This window comes from Hypomesus transpacificus, chromosome 9, assembly GCF_021917145.1.
Source record: "Hypomesus transpacificus isolate Combined female chromosome 9, fHypTra1, whole genome shotgun sequence".
Taxonomy (NCBI): Eukaryota; Metazoa; Chordata; class Actinopteri; order Osmeriformes; family Osmeridae; genus Hypomesus; species Hypomesus transpacificus.
Genome location: NC_061068.1, coordinates 1871715 through 1896717, shown reverse-complemented (window position 1 = coordinate 1896717; position 25003 = coordinate 1871715). Strand labels below are relative to the sequence as shown.

Here is a 25003-nt window from a genome sequence, read left to right as displayed (position 1 = left end):
TTCCCAAATGTTCACACTGGTATGCTGCGTTGAGCGCGTACAGTATAGCTGCGGCCAATGCTTCTTGACGTCAGGAGACAAGTCAGATCTGAACTGGTGCAGCGCAGAACCACACCGCACACGGAGAGCAAGAAGGAGCAGCTCCGGCATCAAGGTATGCTATTTATATGATATTGGAAGCGATATTTGGACAGCATGAGGTTAAAAAAAATTCTAAACATCATCACAATACATTTTCTCTGTGGGCTTGCTTTGCAGCATCTGTATGTCCGGTATTATACAATTCTGTGTTGAGGCTACAACCAAAAGATGCATGTACCCTTGAACGTTGAAACACACACACATACACATCACATACACACCACATACACACAAAACGGTATCTGATCTGATCATTATAGTAAGCATGCGTTTGTCAAGCCGCCTATTCTTGAAATAGAAAAATGTGTCTCTCCACAATGTTGCTGACAGATTCGCATGTTAAACAGTATTCTAAAATAAAAGATCATAATGTATGCTTTACCCTGTACAAATACACTTATGTAATAATCTAATTGGTGAGAGACACATTTATGTAACAGTGATTGTCTTTTTGCAATTACCAAAGTAAAGCTTGATGAACCTCCCACCCATTATCTTTCGTTCTGCTGGTTATTTGTTAATGCCAGGCCTAAATCCGCAAGAGGTAATCAATTAGTTATTTGACCCTTGTGAGTTTGAATAAATGGACCACAAGCAAGCAACTCTGGAGAGTTGTTTAAATGGTCCATTTTAATTGTTACCACAGATGGACCCTTAGGGACACCATTCTATACCTCTGAGTTCCTCTGACTCATTTTGTGATGTTCCATATTATTAATTAGTAGTGTGTAATTGTCGTTGGCTATATTTCTTTTTCTCACAAACTTTGCCTGACGTGTTTGAATTCACATTGTGATTGCTGCACCTCTAAACCACTTCAATCTGTTCTCTGCATCTGAACAGTTAGCCTGTCTCTGATCAGATTGACCTTACATGATGCCCCTTGGAGAGGATGGAAATGGATGGAAAAAGAAGACATCAGACATCAAAGAAAACTATGACTTCAAAGAAGTACTGGGAACGTAAGTAGGCATTACAAAAATAATAACGTGATACTCTAAAATCGCAGCAGTATGTTTTTAAATTGGTCTTTTGGTCCGATTGCCATGGTGTGTGTATGTCCTTTTGTCAATGCATCTGTCGGTATGTCTTTTTGTGTGTCCATTTTCTGTCTGTCTGTCTGTCTGTCTGTCTGTCTGTCTGTCTGTCTGTCTGTCTGTCTGTCTGTCTGTCTGTCTGTCTGTCTGTCTGTCTGTCTGTCTGTCTGTCTGTCTGTCTGTCTGTCTGTGTTTTGCTTGTGTCTTCTTTCTGTTCTTCATGTTTGTGACTTGTCTGTCTCAGCACAGTTTCATGTTACAGTTTACTATTGACACTGGGCTCAGAAACAAAATCCTTTTCATCTTGATTTTTTCTTTTTACATTTACTACACTCTCTTGGTCATCAATGGACCAGGTTTTTGATTGGACCACTACAGTAGAACACTATTCATCTCAACATCATGGTCAAGGGACCCCATGTTCAATGTTGGACTGTTCCCTGAAATGTGTTTCTTGGAGCTCTGCAGCTGCGAATCACACCGTGTTCCTCTTGAGTGGGGGAGCTCTGAGCCACTGATAAATTGTGCTGCTACTTAGCCACACTTCAGAGTTTGGAGGATGAAATAGTGCTGACTGTATGCCTGATGGTGGTCAACGGACCCCGCAAAGTAAGAGTGTCCAACCTGATGTGTAGCTAAAGGGTAAGGTACTGTAACAGTATGATGTATGACAGATTTTTTTCAGGATCAATAACGTTCAATACAGAGTTTTTGAGTCTGATAAAATATGGGTGTGATAAAAATTGAGATAAATTAAAACGTTATATAACTGGGATTTAAAGTGTGAGTATAAGAATAGCATGTCCCTGTATTTGGTGAAAACCTTGTAGCAATATTTCCTCTTTACCACTAGCTTGTCCTGGATGAGAATTAATGTGTTGACGGAAAGCTTCTTACGTTCGGAGAGAAGATTACAGAATAGCTTTATCCACCAGGAATTTCAACATGTGAAGTTAATTGATTTATGTCAGAATATTATATTCAGGGCCGTTAATCCTGACATCTCTCTTCTGTTCCGAGTTTACTTCAGTACTACTACCTGTCCTTGTAGAAGGTTGTTTGCCGTTCCACATTTTCCTGCTTTTGTGTTGATTTTGAATAGTTTTATTGAAATAGTTATTGATCAGTTAAAATGTATTCCATTTTGTCATTGACATTATGTCTAATTAGAATTGACCATCTGACATTTAAGTTGAATTGATACATGGAAGGATTTCAGACACCTCTAAATGAAAGTGAACTGAAGTAAAAAGACAGCAGTGGTTGAAGCTGATTTGTAGAGGACCTGTGTGAGACTTGCTGCAGTGTTGTGGGTTTGTCTGCTTTGCTCTGTGTTATTCAGCCTCTGGGGAAAAGGAGGGATGGCCGTGCAGAACTGCATGGAGTTACGATGTGTTTACATGGCCTAGCATTGCATAAGGAATTATGGCACAATGCTACACAGAATTGTTTCTCTTCAAAGACTATGCAGTTTACACACACTGTGCATCTTACCTAGAAAATGATTAAGCTGGGGGTTGGGGAATGTTTGAAGAAGGGATACCAGGAGAAGAGTTCTCAGATTTAGAACAGAAATGGACAAGTGACAGTGTTTATCGACACTGTTGTCGGCATGACAACTCAGTCAGTGACGTCTTTCAGGGTCATTTATATGTTCTCCTTGTTTTACTTTTATTCCATCAGCATAGTCAAGGCCTAATAGACAGGCCCGTCTAACTACCCTCTGAGGTCATTGCTGGTTGCCTGGACTACAGCTCGAGTGAGTTTCCATATGGATACTTCACAGTCACTATGGAGACAGAAGTTTATTTTTTGGCAGATGATTGTGTAACGCACACTGAGATCCCCACTGTTGACTCAAAACCTCCTGCCAGTGTTCGTCTAGCGACTTGGGCCTCGCGTCCCCCTGCCTCCTGGAGGCTGTGAGGAGGAAGCAAGGGAGGGGGCGAGAGTTGTCAGCCTCGTCTCTGTTTAGCTTTATCCACATTGATATGACTATTAAGTCATTTAGTATTATTCCTGCTCAGAATGCACCCTCTCTCTCTCTCTCTCTCTCTCTCTATCTCACCCCCTCCCCACACACACACACACACATAAACATACACACAAACACATGCATATGAAGATTCATTGGGAAGTCACGAAGGACGGGGTGTAGGTGGAGTTGTGTTTTGTCAGGCTAGGGTAGTTTGCAGGCTTGGGGGCTTCTAAATCACATGAACTCAATAAGCTGATGGATGGCTGCGGCCCTCCGCTATGTTAAACGTCAGAGACTGTGATGGGCACTGTACTAAGACGCTCCCCGGCCTGATTGATGGCACTGGCTCTCAGCAAAAAATGGCCATAATGTGTCATATTTGTTACCTCAGCAAACATCCATCAGTAGGAGAGAGATGTATTGAATGGCATCTTACAACAGGCACACTCACACTACATTGTGAGAATGGTGAAAGCTCCTGACACATTTTTACTAACCTGTCCATTATCATGGCTCACTTTCTGAAGTGAATTTGTAATAAAATGTTCACTAATAACTAAGCCTGAAAAGGGATCGCTAAACTGGTTGACTGTTATCTGATTCAAACCCAATATATGCACCAGTTTATATACCATATTGTTTTGTTTATAGGATTTGTTTACTGATTTGTTTAAATAAAATATATTGTTTTGCGTACAGTTAAAGTAGGAGCCATTATTGTTCACCTATGGGGTTAATAGGTCTTGTTTCATTTGGGTGTGGTTTGTGGTGATTGGTTTATGTTTGGGCACAGGTGACCTATGTTCGGCTCAGCCATAGGTGGCGGAGGCGGGTCAAAGGCTATATAAGGTCACGGGCACCATTGTACGGGAGGCCAGGGTCACGGGAGGTCATACTGTTTTTATTGCTTTTATATTTAATAAACGGGAACACCCCAAACGAACGCATTTCCGTCTGGACATTGGTTCTGTACAGCGCGTCATAAATGGATCCCCCGCACCCAGAAGACACTACTACAGCAGGACTGGATGGTCGCTACAGTTAAACTGCAATGAATGATAGCACTGACATCTATACCCATGTTAACATTAAAGTACGATGCAGCCGCATCTTCCAGGCTCTCTCTGTCCCTGTCACGCTCTGGTTCTCCCTCTGCGTGTCAATGCAGTGACTTGTCTCCTCTGTTTCTCCCTCAATGCAGTGACTTGTCTCCTCTGCTTCTCCCTCTAAGTGTCAATTTAGTGACTTGTCTCCTCTGCTTCTCCCTCAATGCAGTGACTTGTCTCCTCTGCTTCTCCCTCAATGCAGTGACTTGTCGCCTCTGCTTCTCCCTATAAGTGTCAATGCAGTGACTTGTCTCCTCTGCTTCTCCCTCAATGCAGTGACTTGTCTCCTCTGCTTCTCCTTCTAAGTGTCAATGCAGTGACTTGTCTCCTCTGCTTCTCCCTCAATGCAGTGACTTGTCTCCTCTGCTTCTCCCTCAATGCAGTGACTTGTCTCCTCTGCTTCTCCCTCAATGCAGTGACTTGTCTCCTCTGCTTCTCCCTCAATGCAGTGACTTGTCTCCTCTGCTTCTCCCTCTAAGTGTCAATGCAGTGACTTGTCTCCTCTGCTTCTCCCTCAATACAGTGACTTGTCTCCTCTGCTTCTCCCTCAATGCAGTGACTTGTCTCCTCTGCTTCTCCCTCTAAGTGTCAATGCAGTGACTTGTCTCCTCTGCTTCTCCCTCAATGCAGTGACTTGTCTCCTCTGCTTCTCCCTCAATGCAGTGACTTGTCTCCTCTGCTTCTCCCTCAATGCAGTGACTTGTCTCCTCTCCTTCTCCCTCTAAGTGTCAATGCAGTGACTTGTCTCCTCTGCTTCTCCCTCAATGCAGTGACTTGTCTCCTCTGCTTCTCCTTCTAAGTGTCAATGCAGTGACTTGTCTCCTCTGCTTCTCCTTCCAAGTGTCAATGCAGTGACTTGTCTCCTCTGCTTCTCCCTCAATGCAGTGACTTGTCTCCTCTGCTTCTCCTTCTAACTGTCAATGCAGTGACTTGTCTCCTCTGCTTCTCCTTCCAAGTGTCAATGCAGTGACTTGTCTCCTCTGCTTCTCCCTCAATGCAGTGACTTGTCTCCTCTGCTTCTCCCTCAATGCAGTGACTTGTCTCCTCTGCTTCTCCCTCTAAGTGTCACTGCAGTCTTTCCTCTCATTTCTCCACTCCTCTGCTCTGACACTCTTCTGCGCTGCCCTCCTCTTCTTTCTGTCTGTGGAAATGATGTGCCAAGGCATAAAGGATATTTGTTTTGAATTTACTCATGGTATTTTAAGCCATATTCCAATTTTAGCGCTAAGCATTTATGGTGGATGATGTGATACATGGTCTGGTGGTATTTAGGTCAACATATTGGTGATACATGCATTTATAGTAACTTGCCAACCATGGATTTTTTATTTAAGAAGCTTTTTAGTCAGTGATGGAATTTTTATGTTCAAAAATTAAATTAGTAAGTAGTAAGTTGCAATGTTTTTGAGGCATCCCCCTCTTTTTCTAAGCTGTGTGAATGTATTCGTATTCTGGCAGAAATGTGTGTGTCATCGCATGTGCCTGATTCTGTTATGAAACCATAACCCACGTGCAAGAAATAAGCCAAGCTTCCACAAGATTCTGAATAATGAGACACTGTGATATCCAGATATCTCTGTGTAGTTTGGCCATCTGGACAGCTGAGAGTATCATATCTTGTTTAACAGATAGTAAGCATTTGTGTGTGTACGTATGTAAGTGCCTATGTGTTTAGATTATATTGTTTGTATACTATTTCCTACAGAAGGGCGGCAGCATGTAGTGTTGGTTTCTTTGGGGTAGAGTAACTCCTCCTAACTATCAATCGTCTGCAGAGACAAAGAATTCCCAGAGCTCAGGCTTTGAGGCGCATCTCTTTCACCTCACTGTGTCTCTGTTTCTTGATCTCTTGCTTTCCTCATTTCTCTCTATGTCTCTGTGTAACAATGTGTAGCTTCACTAACCCCATCTCTCTCACACGCACACAAACACACACAAACACACACTTGTCCACTAGTGCAGTTGCGTACACACAGAGCCTTACAGGCGTCTCAGTGTCAATCCCAGTGAGAGGCTCCTCCTACAAGGCTCCTGGCTCTAGTCCAAACCTACAGAGACCCCACCCCCACACTGCTCCACTGGCTCTGAGGGGAAATGAGCAACAGGATGCCTAATTACACTCTGCTTCACTGCACTGCCCCCCATCCATCCATCCATCCACTCCCCCTCCTCCACACATGGCTAAACACACACACAGCAAAACACACACAAAACCACAAGTTTTATGATGACGCACATCTGAGTCTGTTTCCTTTGCCTCTAGTGAACTGACATCTCTACGACACTTCCTCCTCCATGTTTAGCTGCCTTTAGTGAAACTGACATCACTACGACACTTCCTCCTCCATGTTTAGCTGCCTTTAGTGAAACTGACATCACTACGACAGTTCCTCCTCCATGTTTAGCAAATCCATTTGGTCTTCTTTATTTCTGGCTCCATTAGATCCTATGGATTTTTAGAAGATACTTTGTTGAGGGTTTGTGCCCTTGTGATGAAACATCAGTTAACAGTTACTGTAAACGGTGCAGTCTAAAACGATTTTGGGGGAGGGTCGATGACAAGTGCAGTTTTATGTGATTTTTGTTTTAGGGCAAATTTAAAATGCAGTTAAGCTGAACGAAAAATGCGTGAGATTTGATCCCATCCTTGAAAATCAGTCTAACCATGCAAACCTTTCTGCTAGACTGGTTCGTTGAACAAAAGGGGCCCTGGTAGACAGTCCAATAGAGAAGGGAGGATTCACTTTGACTTCTTACATTTAAATGCAATGGAAAACAAAGTTGTATTCATATCTGTTCACTTGGTTATGCGGTCTAAGATATATATTATCATATGTAGCTTAAAAGTGAAAGCTCCTGCCTTAGGCTTGGCCTCAGTCAGGGTCGGACTGGCCGTCTGGAGAATCGGGAGATTTCCCTAACGGCCGGTTAAACAACCGTGACATCATGCAAAATAATAATAATACACAGTCGTGGGCTGGTCTACGTTTCAAAATCCCAGGACGTTTTTCAATCCCAGTCCAGACCTGGGCCCAGTCCAAGATCCAGCCCTGGTCCCAAGCCCTAGCATTAACCTAAACAGAGCGTCAGGCTAAGAACTATAGCTCTATATCTAAGTGGGAGTCTTTTCTACAGCACAGTCCTCTCAGGGGGGAGTGGCTTCTTGGTAAACACCAACTTGTTTCTTCATGCAACACAAAAACAGCAACATTTATGTGTACAATAGATCAACATGGATATTTGTCTTATAATTGTGATGTTTGCGATAGCTCTGTTGTTTGGTTCCCCCTTCTTCCACTTTAAACCACAAACCTTGAGAGGATCTACAGTAATGTCAACAGTCTGCACTGAATAATTCATCGATAGAACACTCTAACACTAACAGACCAATCTACCCCCCATGTGAATGGAGAATGGAGACACAGAGATACATGTATTTAAACATGCGCATACACATGCGTATGATAAATGCAGACACATTTACTTTTACACGACAAGCTATTACACAACTCTAACAATATCATTTATATCTACGTTTTTCCTAAATTCTATCACAGCTTGTAAGGTATTTGGATATTTGTAGATAGTTTTAGTCTCTATTTATACCTTGTAGTGACTCATTCCTACACCACACACACAAATACTTACACAAAGGTGCCTAAGAGCTGCATGCTATTAATACGTTTTTGTGAGGGGAAAAGTAAAACAGATCATAACCTGCACTAGTCTGGTCTCTCCCTCTCTTCCTCTCTCTTTTCCATGCACACATTTAGTCTTTTTTTTTCTTCACACACACACACACACACACACACACACACACACACACACACACACACACACACACACACACACACACACACACGCACACACGTTATAACACAACTACATGTAGCTGTGAAGACACCAACAATGTATGGAACATTTTCTCCTTAGGCGGTATTCCACGGAATTTTAAAAGAAGTGCATAAGTGAACTTCTTGAAGTTGTACCAGCTTTCTGACCCATCTTCTGTGTTTTTCTTCCTCCTCCAGAGGGGCGTTCTCTGAGGTGGTCCTAGCAGAGGAGAAGAGGACCCAGAGGCTGGTGGCCATCAAGTGCATCCCCAAGAAAGCCCTGGAGGGCAAGGAGAACAACATTGAGAATGAGATTGCTGTCCTGCACAGGTGGGTCCCTCCAGTACACTCACACTCCTGTAGATCAGTCCTTCTCTGCAAGATCTAAAATGAAAGGCATTCTCCAATGATTGTGAGCATGGCATGTATTCAGTAGATGCAATCAGTAGGCGCAGAATAGGAGGAAGGAGCTTGACTAAAAGAGAGAGTAACAAAAGAGAACATGGAGCATTCGACTCGGAGGTCAATAGAGTGTGCGACTAAATGCATGGTGTCTGTCAGTAGAAACAGTGGGATTTTGCACCGGAAATGTCGGTAGTAAAGAAGATAGACCTATTTTTAGTGTCCCTGTTGCTAGGGCAACAGCACACTCAGAGGCGGAGATGGTGTGGAGTTCCCTGCAGCAGTGTGGTGAAGGAAGAGGAAGAGACAGGGGGGATGGGGTGGAGGGGGGGTGGTTGACTGAAAGAACGGGGTATGGAAGAAATATACCAAAGGGAGATGAGAGAAAAGGGTTAGTGAGGGGTTTGAAGAAGAGAGAGTAAGAGAGAAAGACAATTATACAGACAAATAGATAGATAGATAGACAGACAGACAGACATAAAAGAGACGGAAAAGACGGAAAAGAGAAGATAGATCAGGAAGTGATGAGTGGGAGATAAATAAATAAATAATAGAGGGTGACACACTCTTAATGTGACACCCAGACATACACAGGCACCGAGACAAAACCAAGGACGTCTAGTTCCACTGATGTGGGTTGACATGTTCTGAACATGGCTGTTCAGAAGCAACTATAGACTTCTGCCCAAATGGACTACCCTGGCTTAATAACCAATGCCTGTTTACTTTTTTCGTTTTTTTACATGTACCAAAGTCCTTTGAGTTCACTCCCTAATTGGCAAATTTGATAATTGGATTCATCGTGGCACTGTGTATCAACTCTCCAGCCTGTGTCAGAGTGGGCAGAGATCCAAAAGTTCAGCCATCTGATGCAATAACCATGCAGCAATAATGGGAGAAAGGGAATTGGAATGGGGACATTTGTGGATGCATGATGCATAACAATATTTATATATTGTCCTCCTTGTGGCTCTGTCTTCTCAGAATCAAACATACCAACATCGTCTCACTGGAGGACATATTTGAGAGCACCTCCCATCTGTACCTGGTCATGCAGCTGTGAGGGCGTTTTCTTCTTCTCTGATTTCTCCCCAACATCCTGTAGTGTTGTTGTATGGTGATAAACAAAGCCAGAGTGACTGTTTGTTTTGTAACTCCTCTTGCTTAGTGTATCTGGTGGGGAGCTGTTTGACCGAATTGTAGAGAAGGGCTTCTACACAGAGAGGGACGCTAGCAAACTAATCCGCCAGATACTGGATGCAGTTAAATACCTCCATGACATGGGTATTGTCCACAGAGACTTGAAGGTATTTTATGGCCCTAATAAACTTCTACACAACATTCTAAAAGCTGCAACACAGTACTGTTTTGAATGAGAATCGACTTCATTGATTGTCCTTTAGATATGTCTTTACCATACCTGCCTTTCCATCTTTTCCCCATTCTTCTCCTGGTAGCCTGAGAACCTGCTGTACTACAGCATGGACGAGGACTCCAAGATCATGATCAGTGACTTTGGTCTGTCGAAGATCGAGGGGTCTGGCAGTGTCATGTCCACAGCCTGTGGGACCCCTGGCTATGTGGGTAAGAGGAACGGTGCATGTGTAGTCCGGTCTCTCCATGTCTCTCATCGCTAGCGCTCGAGCTTTCTGTTTGATGAGCCCACAACCTTCTGTGAAGCATGTGGTTATAGTCAGCTAATATCCCACTTTGCGCTGTGTTTGAAGAGCTCAATCCTCCTCGAGTGCCATTGTTTAGACTGTAGGTGCTTTAGAAGTGCTTTCCCCCCTCTCTGTTTGATGTAAGCAAGCAGAGCTCACAGAGATGATTGAGAGGGTCATTTATGTCTCATTCCCTCTTCTGCTGACTCAGTCTGTCTACTTTGTCATTTCCCTCTCTCAGAATTGATGTTGTGTGTGTTCTTTTTCAGCTCCTGAGGTGTTGGCTCAGAAACCTTACAGCAAAGCAGTAGACTGTTGGTCCATAGGGGTTATCTCCTACATATTGTAAGTTATTCCTTCCAGTTAGGTGGTTGAGCAGATACCACACGTGTACCTGAGTTTGTTGTGAGGAAATGTTTCTTGAACTCTTCCAGATTATGTGGATACCCTCCGTTTTACGACGAGAATGATGCCAAGCTTTTTGAGCAGATTTTGAAAGCGGAGTACGAGTTTGACTCTCCATACTGGGATGACATCTCTGATTCAGGTATCTTCCTCATTCACCACACTAATCCTCTCCTGTTGTTACATGGTCTTCTACAGCTCACATGAACCATAACACTACCTTACACAAATGGGTATTTCACCCCCATGTATTGCTACACTGTCATTAAATGAGTCATTAAATGGTACAATGAGTCATACTGTAATGTATTAGAGGTGGTGTCTTCTGATGAGGCAGTGTTCAATCACGGTTTAAGACAATCTTCTGATTTCAGCCAAAGACTTTATCTGTCATCTGATGGAGAAGGACCACTCAAAGAGATACACCTGTGAACAGGCCCTCCTGCACCCCTGGTACTGTCAGCTTCCATCGCTCTGAATACACTCTCCAACACTAGTGTGCCCTACACTTCACACATCACATCTCACCCTAAACTCCTTATCTCTGCCTCGCAGGATCTGTGGAGACACCGCTTTGGATAAGAATATCCACGAGTCTGTTAGTGCACAAATCAAGAAGAACTTTGCTAAAAGTAAATGGAAGGTGAGTGTTGGTGATCCACTGGTTGGATGGAAGCTTGGTGGTGATAGATGAGTGCACAGATGAATTCAATCAAATGTGTATTTGTTGTTCACCTCGCGTTTCCCTCTCAACCATTCCTGTGTGTGTCTCCAAACAGCAAGCGTTTAATGCCACAGCGGTGGTGAGACACATGCGGAGGCTGCAGCTGGGGACCAGCCTGGAGGGGCCCAGTCAGATCACTCCCACCAGCCCCTGCCACAGCCATCTGCTCCCAGAGGAGGAGGAGGAGGAGGAGGAGGAGGGGAATGAGGAGGAGGAGAGCTGTAAGTGAGCAGTCAAGGCTGAACCCCAAAGAGTCCTCATTGTCTCCTCGCCATAACGTTTAGCTACCCATCACATCATTCTTCCTCTCTCTCTCTCTATCTCTCTCTCTCTCTCTCTCTCTCTCTCTCTCTCTCTCTCTCTCTCTCTCTCTCTCTCTCTCTCTCTCTCTCTCTCTCTCTCTCTCTCTCTCTCATGTGTGGAGCCTCTGGCTGTCATCCCCTCTCGTCTCCTCTCCCCTCCAGTATCTCACTGTGAGGATGGTCGTCGTGGGAGTGCGGAGGGCAGTGCTGACCGGGACAGTCTGAGGAGCTGCACCTATTGCTGCAGACCTGCCAGCCGCGTCTGAGCACAACCTTCCCCCCGTCGCCATGGTGATACGTTTCCATGGAGCCACCAGAGCCCATCCGCCCAGTCTGACCAAGAATGCAGAGTAGTATCAGGCAGGGTCCACTAGGGGGAGATCCTGAGCAGGTCACGGTTTGGGTGCAGGGAAACTTTGAGTGCCTTGTCCAGAGCCATCTCTTAGCTTTAGCAGGGCTCAGGGGTTGCAGAGTCAAGACCGAGTGTGGAAGTAGGGAGCAGAGGGATTTACACACAATGAAGTTCAGCCCTAAAATACTCTCCATCAAACCACAGATATTTATCTTAATCTTCTGCTCCTGACTACACTTATTATGCAGCATATCTGTATGATATGTATATAGATATAATATCTGTATGTATCATCAGGGGAAACAGCGGGTAAACTGCTGTGGTCATTTTGTCAGACTTTTCCCCAGAAATCCCCCATTCTCACCTCATGTGGCTGTAAGTCTTTATCCATGTTAATCCATTTTTCTCACACATTATCAGCAGCGTCGTCCCTCTGTTGTCTTCTGTATGGTAGGAACTTAAAGGTCTAGGATTGAGAGGATAGCCTGGACTCTATATTCTGGCTCAGACTGGGTCTTTGAACAACGGTTGTGGCCTGGGGAAACTGCATGCATCAGTTGGAATGAAATGTGAAATGTATGGATATCAAAGGGAGACATCTCTATCTTATGGCTGTTCTGATTTCAGAGGTTTAAACTGAGATCCCTGTGGCAACACCAAACCAGACGTAACTCCTATTCTCCCTGCTAGTTGGGACTCTCCCTGGGAATTGGGGCATGTTGACAAGGTGATATCTAGGGCTTCACGGGGAGGACAATTCAAGCCTGTAACATTTCTATCTGCAGTGTTCTGACTGAAGCCTCTTTGTGTACAGCACTGTATGCCCTTGATTGAGCACGTCTCCTGTCAATCATTAGTCTAACCCCACCCTTTCTGGCGTAGAGTGGAAGGGATCTCAGTCTGGGCACTCTGTCTGCTCTGTTCTGTACACCTCTTGTGGAAGAAGTTTTGGTCTACTGTTTGCATGACCTGGTTAAATATGTTTACATGAATGAAGATCAACATATACGTATAAACACACATGATTATTATAACTCTGTTGTATTGAAAATGCTGTTCCGTAATTCTGAAATATTATAATGTGAAGTGAGAAACACCAGAAGTAAAGTTGTAAGTACAGCACAGTCTGAACTGTACTATAACCTCTGCGTTGACTACAAGGGTCACAGCTCCACCCTAGTGATCCCCTGACACTAATCTTCTGTTTGATGTTTGTTTAGAGGAAACCTAATATGTTTTTTGTAAGGGTGAGTTCTTTGTAGTTTTGTTTCTTTGGTAGTCTGTCTCAACCCACTTTTCCCTAACCCACCCTGGTACTGTATAAGCTGTTGTAACAGTTCATAACACACATAAGCACACACACGCGAGCACAGCACATAGCGTTGGATGACTGAAGCCCAAGCTGCACTGCTGCTAGTTATAGTTTTCCCAGTCTGTTAGCATCTAGGGGCTAACTAACAACACTTAGCCTGGCTGTGCTGTGTTTCTGACACCACACAAATCCAAAGAATGATAAGATTGGACTTGGTAAACAATGTAGTGATTTTTGGGATGTAAATTGATTACCTATTAAGGCACAGTGGCACAAATTACAATTGATACATCAATATGTCAAGCATGTGCTAAAAGTTGTTGATGCAATACTGTTTCTTGAGTGCCATTGGGATGACCTATAGATTTTTCTTCTGCTGAATTTGAAGTAACTTTGAGTTATGAATTAACCACTGTAGGCTAGTTACTTTGATGTTGCCATATGGCCTCAAAATGTGTATGGTCAAAATCCATTGTGGATGCAAAGATGGCAATCAAATGGACTTTGACTGCAGTGGAGGGAAATATGCAAATTGTGTGTGAAGGGCTTCATGTTAAATGTAAGATACACTATTCACGGTTGATGACTTTAATGATCTGGCTGTTTTTATGTCTTTAGAGATTAGCTTCTTTTCAACTTTTCCTTGATTTTAGTTTGTCCTTGGTTGTTATAAGTAAGAAGCAAATGTTACTCATTACAAGACATCTACATGCATAAAGAAATGTGTATATTATATATATAGGTATATATATTGTATATCCTTTTTTGTAAAAGCTGTTTTGAGCTCAAATGTATGGATGCAATGCATCATGGGTTATTGATTAACATGTTCATGATTTGTACCCACAGAGATCTGATTGCGGGAAATAAAATACAACTTCCTTGTCTATGCATTGTGTGTTCTGTCCTTTTTCTCAGCTTGTACGCTTGCTCACACACTCAGGGTCTTTGGATTTTGAAATTAATTTGGAAGTGAAAAACTATCTGATGTTAAAATGAGTTTGGATGTTTTGGGCCAAGGTGAGGTTGTAAATCAATAAATACAGCACAGTGTATGTTTAATGTTTGGGAAACCATTTGGTAAATACTGTTGTAGTTATACTATGAAACATTTACACCGTCTCATAGTATACACACATTGAGAAAACTATAAATGTGTACATTTAAAAAATGTCATTTTGAATTCCAAATTCATTAAAGTTGCACAGTTAATTTTACACAGAGGGATTCAGAACAGGGAAACATATAACAGAGTAAATGGTCTTGAACAAGTAAAAGGCAGTGAATGGTGCATGTCCTTGTAAATAGGGTGAATTCAATAAGTAAAATGCCAAACAAAAAAACACATATATAGATGAGACTTTTATCTGATAAATGAAAAAAAATATATATGATGATTCAGAAGACTAAAGACTCACAAGAAGGAAACTTCTATCATCCCTTTCTCTCCTACAGTAAGTTCTCTACACTTTTATTACATTCATTCACCACATGTATAATTGACAACCTTCCATGGTTTAAATAACAAGTACAGGTTTGTCTCTATGGAGTGGAAGTTGAATCCCGTGTTTTCTTAGGGAGGTACTGTTCTGCACCACGCCCTCTCACACACACACGGTGAACCTGCCAAACTGCAGACATCCACCTACAGCCACACCCTCTATCCATAGGTCCCAAAGACTAGCTTGACCTATTATTTCAGTTGAATGCACAAAAGTAAGTTCCTTCCTTTTAGACCTTCTTCTCTCCAACGTCCAGTATCGTGGTTCTTCTCAGGCTCTCTCTGACCCTGACGAACTCAGGTGAACTGTCTTGCCCATTCTGCTGCAGATCTAGTTCTCTCTCCAGCTGGGAGGAAAAACTGGAGTCAGACCTGAGATACTGAAAAGTTGCACTGTGTTGAAGCTAGCCATGTAATATAGCAAATGGTATGGTCTCATTCATGAACATATACAGTACAAAAATGGCTGACCTTGCCATAGTCTACGTGACTCAGGCTCCTAACACTGATATCTTTTGTATGAATTGAGCACTCAGAGCTAAATGGATGAGATTAATGCTCTACCAGAGCTAGAAGTGACGGACGGCTTGGTCCATTTTACCTCCTCCAGCCTCTGTTGCCTCTTGAGCAGTTCCTGGTGAAAAGGGGACGTGTTTCTCTTTGCTTCCTCTTCTCTCTTCTGTTTCCTCCCTTGCTCCCAGTTCCTCTTCTCCAGGACACGTTGGAGCTCTGGCTTCCCCTCTGGACACACAGCTCTGATAGAGAATGTGAATGGTCAGAGTCAGGCCTTTTCGGTGTTTGTGTCTATGTGTGTATGGCTTAGGCTAGTATAGGTCTTGTTTTAGGCTAGTATAGGTCTATAAGGTTAGTATAGGTCATTATGTGTATCAAATCTATGTTCTTAGTACTTATATGTTATGTTATCCTAGGTTGCTTCCATTGTCTTATCCCAAGAATTTCTGACCTTGTGTTGTTCTGTGCACCTGACAATAAAACTTGAAACTCGAGTAGGATTATGTGTAGGTGTGGTCCTGTTTAACTACCCTTATAGAGGACCCAAGTCCCAAAAAGATCATAAACTGAGAATAATGGACCTAGTGGGTTCTCACACCTTCAAATGTTTTTTTCTAGGGGTTAGAATTACATTAAGGGCTAAGGTTGGTTTTAGGATTAGGGGTTAGACATAACAGGGTGTTTTGAATGGGAGTGAATTGTTGGTCCCCACTAGAATTGTAAAACAAACCGTGTGCTTACTTCTTATATGTCATTTTTAATTCCTTATGAAGCTCCTGATGATTCTTGGACACTTTGACAGGGTTGATTAGTTTTTTGGGAATGATGAGATCACTGCTCTCTTCCTGGTCATCTGGCTGTGAAGGAAGTGTCTGCATGTCACCTGCCAGGACCACCGGTTCCTGAGTCAGGCCCAGGTCTTCTCCACCTTGTTGTCCATCCTCCTCCCTCTGCAGGCCACAGTGGACTGAGCGACACACACAACATGTATGAACTGGGGGGTATTCCAGAAAGCAGGTTATGCGACACACCAAGGTAAGTTAACTCCCCAGCTGACACCCAGCGTTGTAGCAACATTGCCAGTAGGTTGCTGCAACATTGTGAATCAGCTGTTGGGTTAATTTACCCGGTTATGTTGCATAACCTGCTTTCTGGAATACCCCCCTGATTCAGTTAGTAAGTGTCAGTGCACAAATACCTTGTGCCAATATCATGGACTGTGAAGTATATATCATTAAGTAAAACAGCACAATACTTGCTAATCAGTATAATATTTATTGCATAAATGAAATAATTGTCATAATTCGCTTTTAGTGAAGCAGACGGGGTTCTTGAGATCAGCTCCAGGAAAACATAAAACCATTATTTTCACAAACGTATAAGAAAGGAGAGGTCAAGTTACACAATACCACTACTATGTATGGCCCTTTTGAATCCATGGGCAAAGGATACAAGGGAATATTCGTAAAACATTTAATCCAAAAATAGTAGTCAAGCAAAAAGGAATACTGATAAAGATAGGATGGTCCTGGGCACAATAAAGTTAAAACATATGACCCTGTCTCCTGACAACCACCTCTGACAAACCAGACTGACCGTTTAGCAGACGATCAGGATTGGTCTTTCTTAGACCGAGGGAAAGTGACAATAGTCATGAGTGACACACATGACTATTGGTTTCCTCCCACAAAATCACTGGCCTTATTTGCACAACCACACATACAGTAACATGGGTGGGGTTTATTCCCAACAACATTTCAGAAACCTAGTTCAAACCATCTTCAAGGATGAGATGCAAAAGACAACAGAAGATATTCTTTGCACATTGTGCTTTATTTGATCTTAGATCCCTGATTATTTTCCTACCTGGTCCTTTCACGTGTGTCCTACTTCCTGTAGATGCGTGCTGGGGATTATGTTCTCTCTGTTAATAGGTAAGAGAACATGAGCTGAGAGACTGTAAAGGTTATCATGTCAAGTCATAACTCACCAGTTTAGCTCCAACTCACAGTAACCACATGGCAAAATGAATTCCTTATCGGAATAGGGACAAGATGTTGCCAATGTAACATCTCAAATGTTTTTGTAAAACTACAATAGTACATATGAATGATTTTAGAATGTTTATTATAAATATTGACATGGCATGTTTCTCTCAAAAACTGCCAGCTAATTCAACAACAGTTCTTTGTGTGAGATCAGGGTTGAAGGAGCACAAGGCTGTATTGTAATAAAGACAGAACAGGGCCAACTGCAGCCCTGTATCTTCAGTAGACCGAGAGGCCTCACTAGCTGACTGGAGGGCTGCCACCTCATTAATGCTCGGTTGCTACAAACAACAGTTATACCCCTACTGTACAACTCCATCACTGCAATCTGGGGTACCTAGAACTCTCTTCCACCAATTAAGAACTACAATATGCTCTCAGAGTAACATGTCAGTGCAGTGGTTGGACTAGGCAAATAAACTAAAAAGAGAGTTTAACTTCAAATCTTGTGTGCATCTGGTTTTTAATGCAACCATTATCTAAGCATTTGTTGCATCAAGACAGCTCATTCTGTTTAATAATGCAGCATAAAGAAATTAAATCTAGCTGTTGGCTAGTGTAATGGCATTCAAGACTAAGTCATTATGGGTCATAATAATGTTATGATCTAACTTTGGTCTGAAGCTGTTACAGTAGTCAGGGTCATACTGAAATGCTAGTTAATGAAGGGAGAGTGTTGTGTTTAATCACCTTGAGCTAGCCTAATAGCATCTTTGCCGGCTGCTCTTTCGTTAATGAAGTGGAATTCCTGCTGATTGGCTAATCTCTCTGAGTAGATGTGAGTAGCTGTGTGGGGAGTCATTAATGTGACATGAAAGGGTAAACACATTAAACTGCGAGGCATGTTCTCCTGTTATGACATCTAACAAACAATACCTTATCTTGCTATTGCTGTCAGAATATCATAATATTTTACCACTGTCAAACTGACTAACTGTTTGTCTGAACCAGAACAGGATGGACGAAAGAAGGATGCTTCATCAATCCTGATTGTTTTAGTTTGACCACTCTGGCAAACATGTAGAGCTACTTATTTTGTGTTATGTTTGCGGCTCTTTATTTTTTGACAGTTAACATACCCACACATATCAAACCACCAGAAACATAACTCATCAGCCAAATTTGAAAGTAAACTCAATTTGTAACAATTGTCAATTTGTACCAACGTATGTTGAATCTAACAGTTTTTACATTTTCTTTCACTTTTGACCTTTTTCCTTTTATTATTCATCCAACACTGGTTTTCATATTTGAGAGCCTTTCCACCATGTTATCATGCATGTCACTGCTGCACAAAGTTGCGATCTCACCACATGAACTAAGAGTTTTTAAGTTAATTTGACAGTAGTCAAATTGAAGTACAGGTACTATGTTGGAATGATTTGGTCCTGCTTGCCTTGACAACCCCTAAAGCCCATACAAACCTATATTATGTAATATAGGTTAACATATACACTACATAACGTAATAAACAAATGGTCCAAACCGATATGAGCTACTATACTTATTAAACATATGTATAATGAAGAATTAGAACAATTTAATAAAATGCACAATAATAAATTGTGCGTCACCTAAAGTCAACTAACAATTTAAATGAATCTTAGCTATGTATAAGCTAAGAACTAAGAGTTGTCACAGAAGTGCACATCAAAAAGCAAATGAATGAATGTGAAAGGAACAAAAGTCTCACCTTCTTTCCATAGGTGACTCCCATGACCATAGGCGGAGTTTAGAGCCGTAACCAGAGTAAGAGGAGCAGAAAAGTTTGACAACTCTCACAGTTGAGAGAAAAGATAACGGAATGCAGCCCTCCAGAGCCAATGACAGTGCTACAGTACACTCCTCTAATGTGGGACATCAGGATCTTACAGGGCCCTCTGTCTGGGCCTTCCACACATTAACCCTGAAAACAACAGACAACTGAAACAAATCCAAAGTTGTTCTTGTTTCCAGCCAACAGCATGACTAACCCTAACCCAGCATGAAAGAGCCCTAAGCGTGAAAACAACAGGTGGATGGTTGAGAGAAGTGGAGAGGAGGTGGGAAAAAAAGAAAAGGAGATAATTATACTGGGGTGAAGGGGATAAGAGTTTGAGAGGATAAGAGATGAAGAGAGGGAGAGGAGAAAAAAGAAGAGAAAGAGGTTGGAGATAAGTGGAATAACATAAAAGAGCCCTCTTGACCACCTGTTCATGTGTAACAAGTGTTCCCACATTTGCAGGGGCTTAAGAGGGGCCCAAGGCAGATTAGACTAATCGATGGTGATGGAGCAGCAGGTTGGGAAGATCACAGCTCTGAGCAGAGAGGGTCTCCAGGCTCCTCCAAAAAAGCAGTCAGGGATTTACAACCATCTTTGGTACAATCAAGTTCACTGAGGAGAAGCTATGAAGCATTAACCAAACGCAGTTACCAGCCCAAGGCAGGTTGATCGGCCAAAGATACATTTGGTCGATCAAGATATTCTTCATCATCATCTGGCTACAAAAGAATCACAAGGCAGCGTTGTTCCAGACGAAATCTCTCTAAGTCCCCCCCATCTTCACATACACATGCTTAAACTTAATAAACAATAACAAATAATGTATTGATATAAATCAAGGATTGATGATTTACTTTATAAATTATTTTATTATACATATTCTCATGATAACACGTTGTGGGGAACATTTTGCTAAATAGTACAGCGAAAAGCTATTTTTCAATTCAAGTTCAAACTCTTTGGAGGGATCCTTCAAAATATCTATTCCACCTCAGTAATAGATGCCTCAAATGCCCTCTGTGTTCCTCTGGGATTTCAGTGTGTCAGATCTTCCTGGGAAAGCAGCCTCCAATCTCAACAACCTCTGGCCAGCTCTCATATACGTTGCTCTTCAGATCACTTACAGCAACCTGACCAGTGAGAGACAAATCATGCTGTACAGTTATAGACAGTAATTAGACACACTCACAGACTCCATGAAGATAGTGGGTAAATAAAAACATGGGGGCCTACCTTTTCAAATGGACTTTTCTCATTTGTTCCAGCACCCCCAGCAAAGACCCAGCTATCTCTGTGTTTAATAGACTTGATCATGGTGCTCCCAAGTACATCAAATATTTCCCTCATTTCGTCTGTCAACCTGGAGAGAGGAGAATTGACCAGTTGTGTACTGTAAAGTTATAAAAAGTTATAGTGACAAATTGAAAGTTTCTATTTAATTTTACATACTTTGTTGTCATATCATCAAATGACGCCACCAAAACAATCATTCCAGGCTTAATATCTTTCAAGTATGCCAGGATATCTTCAGGTTCTTAAAAAAAGGCATTATGTACAAATAAGAGCTATTTAAATTGCTAAGAATTGTTATAGCTATTTTTTACTTTTACTTACTTCCAACGATCATATTAAGGTAGGAAACCTTCTCAACAGTCCCATTCTCACCTAGATAAATCGATTAACGTAAAATAACATGAATTGAATTGGACATTGAATTTTCAGTCTGGGGGGTATTCCAGAAACCAGATTATGTGACATACCCAGGTAAGTTTACTCCCCAGCTGACACCCAGCATTGTAGCAAAATTGCCAGTAGGTTGCTGTAACATTCTGAATCAGCTGGTGGGTTAACTTACCTGGTTACAATGCATAACCTGCTTTCTGGAATACCCCCCTGTTGTGTGAAATGTTTGACAGTTTTTCACCAAGCAATTGTGCTTTGTTCTGTGCGTACAGGCTGAGTGGGAAGGTTTGTGTATGTATGTGAGTACATATGCATGCATATAAGATGATGTATATTTACCATTCACCACCACTATGTTAAGCCCAGGTCCCACATTGTTAATCACGCCACTCATCACACTATGAAGAAAAGACCAGGAAGATAAAGTAAACATAATTAGCAACAAATTAGCATCAAATGTTCCACCTTTATCGGCAAGTGATATATTTGGTGTAATTGTACATATATATATAGAAAGGGGTCACATTCTATTATACAAACACAACTATTTACCTTATATACCTAATTATACAGATAAATGTATCCTTATTATTATGAAGACACACACATTTTACCCTCAAAACAGATCTGTGGCCCGACAACATCAGCTGCTCCACTTTTGATGTGAAATGCAAAATGGTCGATGGGACAGACCTTGGAAAGCTTGCATTTCGGGTAGGCTGCAGGTGTAGCTGATATATAACACAGTGGAAAATAAATGAAATGACTGTCCTTTCCACATGAATATAAATAAACAATGCATAAATAACAAATATGCACACTCACTGGTAGAGACCTTGGTTATCTTATGAACACCTGAACATGAAAATCACAATGAAATTACAGCCGAACAGTGAAGCAGGACAAGGACAAGACTGAGACTGTTACCACCCATCCTTCCGTCCTTTAACCCTGTTGCCTTCTGGCAGGCGATACCGAAGCATTCGGTCTCGCACACGCAGACTAGACAACTGTTTCTTCCCAAGGGCCATCAGGCTTCTGAATGAACACTGATATGGATATTGATACACTGTCGACACACTCACACTAGTCACTTTACACACTGTCACTTTAGCTACTGGTTGCACAATCAACCATATTGCAGTAATGGTACCCTACTTTTCTCTAAGTTAGTATAGGAAATTATATGTATTATAGGTTTAGTATACTCTATTGTTTGTTCTTTTTTATATTTTGGAGGTTTATTATATTATATGTTAACTTGTTATAGGTGTAAACTTGTTCCGAGTACTTATGTCATGTTATTCCAAGTTGCTTTGCGTTGTCTTGTCCTAAGAATTTCAGTGCCCAGTCTGACCCTGTGCATCTGACAATAAAATACTTGAACTTGAACAATAATAACTGAAAATTCAAGCTTACTGAAAATGTGTTGAATGTCCCTTGCTCTCTCATGTATGTGGGAAGAGTTGACAGAGATTCGCCATACCAGGAGGGTGACGAAGATGACAGCAACACCATATACAAGATCTGTAAACCATGAGACACATATTACAGACACACTAATTACATCCTAAAAGTTTATTATATCAAACATGGTGATCTCACCTCGCAATCTCATCTTGACGATTAGATGACCTACTGTGAGGTTTGCAATGTCATTTACTGACAAAGTACGTCTGCACCCTTCTATTACCTTGTGCTATGAAAAACACACCCTAATCTTGAAAGTTCCAGCCATCCTGTTAGGCCACTGCAAGAGCAGGATACAGTTTGTCCACGCCCAATAAACAAAACAGGTTTCAGACTTCAGTCATAACATGTGTGGTGTATCCTACTGTGAAGGATATGGGTTTGACCTGAATGATGAGCTTGTTCAGGCCAGGTATTTACCATAGTCTTTACTGTCCTCTGGTGTTCAAATAGAACACCTCACACAGCAGTATGCGAGCACAAATATCTGACTCATTCTATTGTTATCAATACACTTTAGTGCTGCATAAATAGTAGCTGCTTTGCGAGGGTTCTCACTATTGAACAATCTGTAAACTTATTTTTCCTGAATGGAGATAATCGTCTCTATGGTAAGGGGGGGGGGGGGCTCTAGGGTGGGTAGATATAGGTCAGGATAGTCCAAATGTCTTTTAAATCGAAAGTAGAACTCGTTCAGGGCGTTTGGTCAGGCGAGTCATTAATGGTGTGGGGGGCTCTGGGCTTGTAGTTGGTGATCTGCCTGAACCGTCTCCAGACAGAAGCTCAGGAAGATCACCAACTACAAGGTAGGTCAGCTACAGTACTTCTGGTAAATTCTGTCAACACATGTAATGTGCATTGCACATTAGGGTTACTCTTTAGATAATGCACACGTTATTTAAACTTTCATCAGTAAATTGTTTGCCACAGACGCTTTCATTACGTGTGAAGACTAATTCATGGTGTATGTAAAATAAAGGGTAAGCGTCTACTCAGGTAACTTGTGATACTTTAATAGCCCAGTAGATGTCCTCCTTACTGTATTTACTGGTACTGAAGAAAGCTTCACATTCACAATCACACACAAACAAAATTACTTCAGCAGCATGATATTTATTGTTTGTCAAAGTTTTTAAGTGCAGAAAACATAAAACACAACTATACATATAGAAAAATATAAAAGTTAACAATGTATTTTTGTTTTAAGAATATAGGTAAGTGTAGTCCACAATAAAAAACACTAAAACCACAAACCATTTTTGTAGTTTGTCGTAAATATCAAAGGACACAATGTCACATGATATGCAAATAACACTTGATAATATTTTTCTAAAATCATTTCAGAAAAATATTGGGTTTACCCAGAGATCAGTAACACAACAGACCACGCTAGGAAAGTGGAAAGAATTCAGACTGTAGCTATAACTTCTATATGGACAGCTAACCCTGATGTCTCAATTGATCTAATTCCTAATCAGAAGTTATAGTGAATGGTCCATAGAAAACATCAACAGGAGTCAGGATAGGGCTTGAACTTTGTAGGCATCTTTGAGGAAAAAGGCTACAGTTGCTCTAAGTGTAAAACAATTTCAAATTACATAATCCATTGCACATGGTCTTTGGTCAAATGTAAAGTTTCATCAGATTCTGAGTTGCTAGCCCACAACTGACAAACTGTACAAAACAAAATGTTTAATTATCATGTTAATCATATTTAACATTTATATTTTATGTATTATAACGTATAACCCCCCCCCCCCCCCCTAAGTACAGAAGACAGAAATGCTATAGTAAAATACAATGCATACAGAAGAGGGAGGTAAAAATAAAAGTCCATGCAACAAAAATAAAACATCGGACTATTTCCATGTCATTCCATCAATGCCGTGGCCTAAAGATTTACTCCAAAAGGTCCTGTTGAAAGGTACATGGATATAAGCCTCCAAAAATACATTGCATTACAATGAGACATATGTGAAAGTACGGTAGTAGTAAACCCTCACCTCATCTGACTCTTCTCCCACTGTGTGGAGCCCCTTATCAGCATCTGTCCCGACTGGCCCCTCATTTTCCATCCGCATCAGCACTGAATATCTATATGATGCCTCACTGACAACACATGGGAACATAACATTAGCTTACTCAATTCATAACTGAAGTACAGATTAAACAAATACAGTCCTAAATGTATTAGATTTTAGGTCACTAATTTCATTTGGATTACCTGCGTGGAAAGCAGTACTTTCTGATAATCAATACTGCAGCGATAATTGCAACCAATGAAACAAATATCACAGATGCAATGATCCCAGGATGAAGTCTTTGTCCTGGCTTTAGAAAGGTAAATCATACAGTGAGTGTTCATTTCACTTAACAGTGGGCCTACGCTACATAGGCAGACTTTCACATTTCTTCATGTTAACATGTTTCGGCGCTTAATAGACCAATACAAGCTCAACGAAAAGTATTGTTGGCACAGTTGCCTTGACATTACAATCAAACGCCACAACTAGCTAGAGTGTAACACCTGTTCGGTTGACATTTTCCTGACAGTACCCGCCTGCACTTTGGAATCCAATTTTATCGTTTTATAGCTGAAGTCAATCTTGCATGATGACTTGGATGTCTCACAAAATGTTGCTACCTCGAGTAAGAGGAGTTGGGCCTTTTTTGAGTACTCGTTGTTTACTTCCTGGTTTGACTTACCTGTAGTGACAGAAGCCAGCATGGAAAAGAACGGCCTTTCTGATTGGGTGAAATTACATTTGTAACC

General features: G+C 41.6%; 3 protein-coding genes and 1 long non-coding RNA gene across 5 annotated transcripts; 1 reads left to right on the top strand and 3 right to left on the bottom strand.

Moving 5' to 3' along the window:
• The first annotated feature begins 86 nt into the window (after nt 1-86).
• Nucleotides 87-12062, top strand: camk1a (calcium/calmodulin-dependent protein kinase Ia). The gene is made up of 12 exons (XM_047025285.1): nt 87-154; nt 985-1103; nt 8294-8425; nt 9482-9556; nt 9666-9804; nt 9955-10081; nt 10428-10503; nt 10593-10705; nt 10938-11016; nt 11119-11206; nt 11343-11508; nt 11752-12062. The coding sequence occupies exons 2-12, from the start codon at nt 1015-1017 to the stop codon at nt 11853-11855; spliced, it is 1188 nt and encodes a 395-aa protein (XP_046881241.1). The 5' UTR covers nt 87-154; nt 985-1014; the 3' UTR covers nt 11856-12062.
• Nucleotides 12063-14389: 2327 nt separating this feature from the next.
• On the bottom strand, nt 14390-19352 carry LOC124471258 (protein FAM107B). Its single transcript, XM_047025678.1, has 5 exons — nt 19009-19352; nt 17134-17191; nt 16009-16234; nt 15356-15509; nt 14390-15101 (listed from the first exon to the last, which is right to left on the bottom strand). The coding sequence occupies exons 1-5, from the start codon at nt 19036-19038 to the stop codon at nt 14985-14987; spliced, it is 585 nt and encodes a 194-aa protein (XP_046881634.1). The 5' UTR covers nt 19039-19352; the 3' UTR covers nt 14390-14984.
• A 581-nt stretch (nt 19353-19933) lies between these two features.
• si:dkeyp-67f1.2 (uncharacterized protein LOC556106 homolog) lies at nt 19934-22515 on the bottom strand. Of its 2 annotated transcripts, XM_047025185.1 has the most exons (9): nt 22366-22515; nt 22180-22287; nt 21586-21615; nt 21368-21491; nt 21100-21158; nt 20692-20742; nt 20527-20611; nt 20311-20437; nt 19934-20207 (listed from the first exon to the last, which is right to left on the bottom strand). In XM_047025185.1, exons 1-9 carry the CDS (start codon nt 22376-22378, stop codon nt 20121-20123), a joined length of 684 nt encoding a protein of 227 aa, XP_046881141.1. In that variant the 5' UTR covers nt 22379-22515; the 3' UTR covers nt 19934-20120. The 2 variants fall into 2 exon arrangements, with proteins under 2 accessions (XP_046881141.1, XP_046881142.1); XM_047025186.1 differs by lacking the exon at nt 21586-21615 and having other exon boundaries at nt 22366-22514.
• An 812-nt stretch (nt 22516-23327) lies between these two features.
• On the bottom strand, nt 23328-24931 carry LOC124471023. Its single transcript, XR_006956481.1, has 4 exons — nt 24758-24931; nt 24455-24561; nt 24234-24339; nt 23328-24144 (listed from the first exon to the last, which is right to left on the bottom strand). It is a non-coding gene; the product is annotated as an uncharacterized LOC124471023 (long non-coding RNA).
• Between the last annotated feature and the right edge of the window lie 72 nt (nt 24932-25003).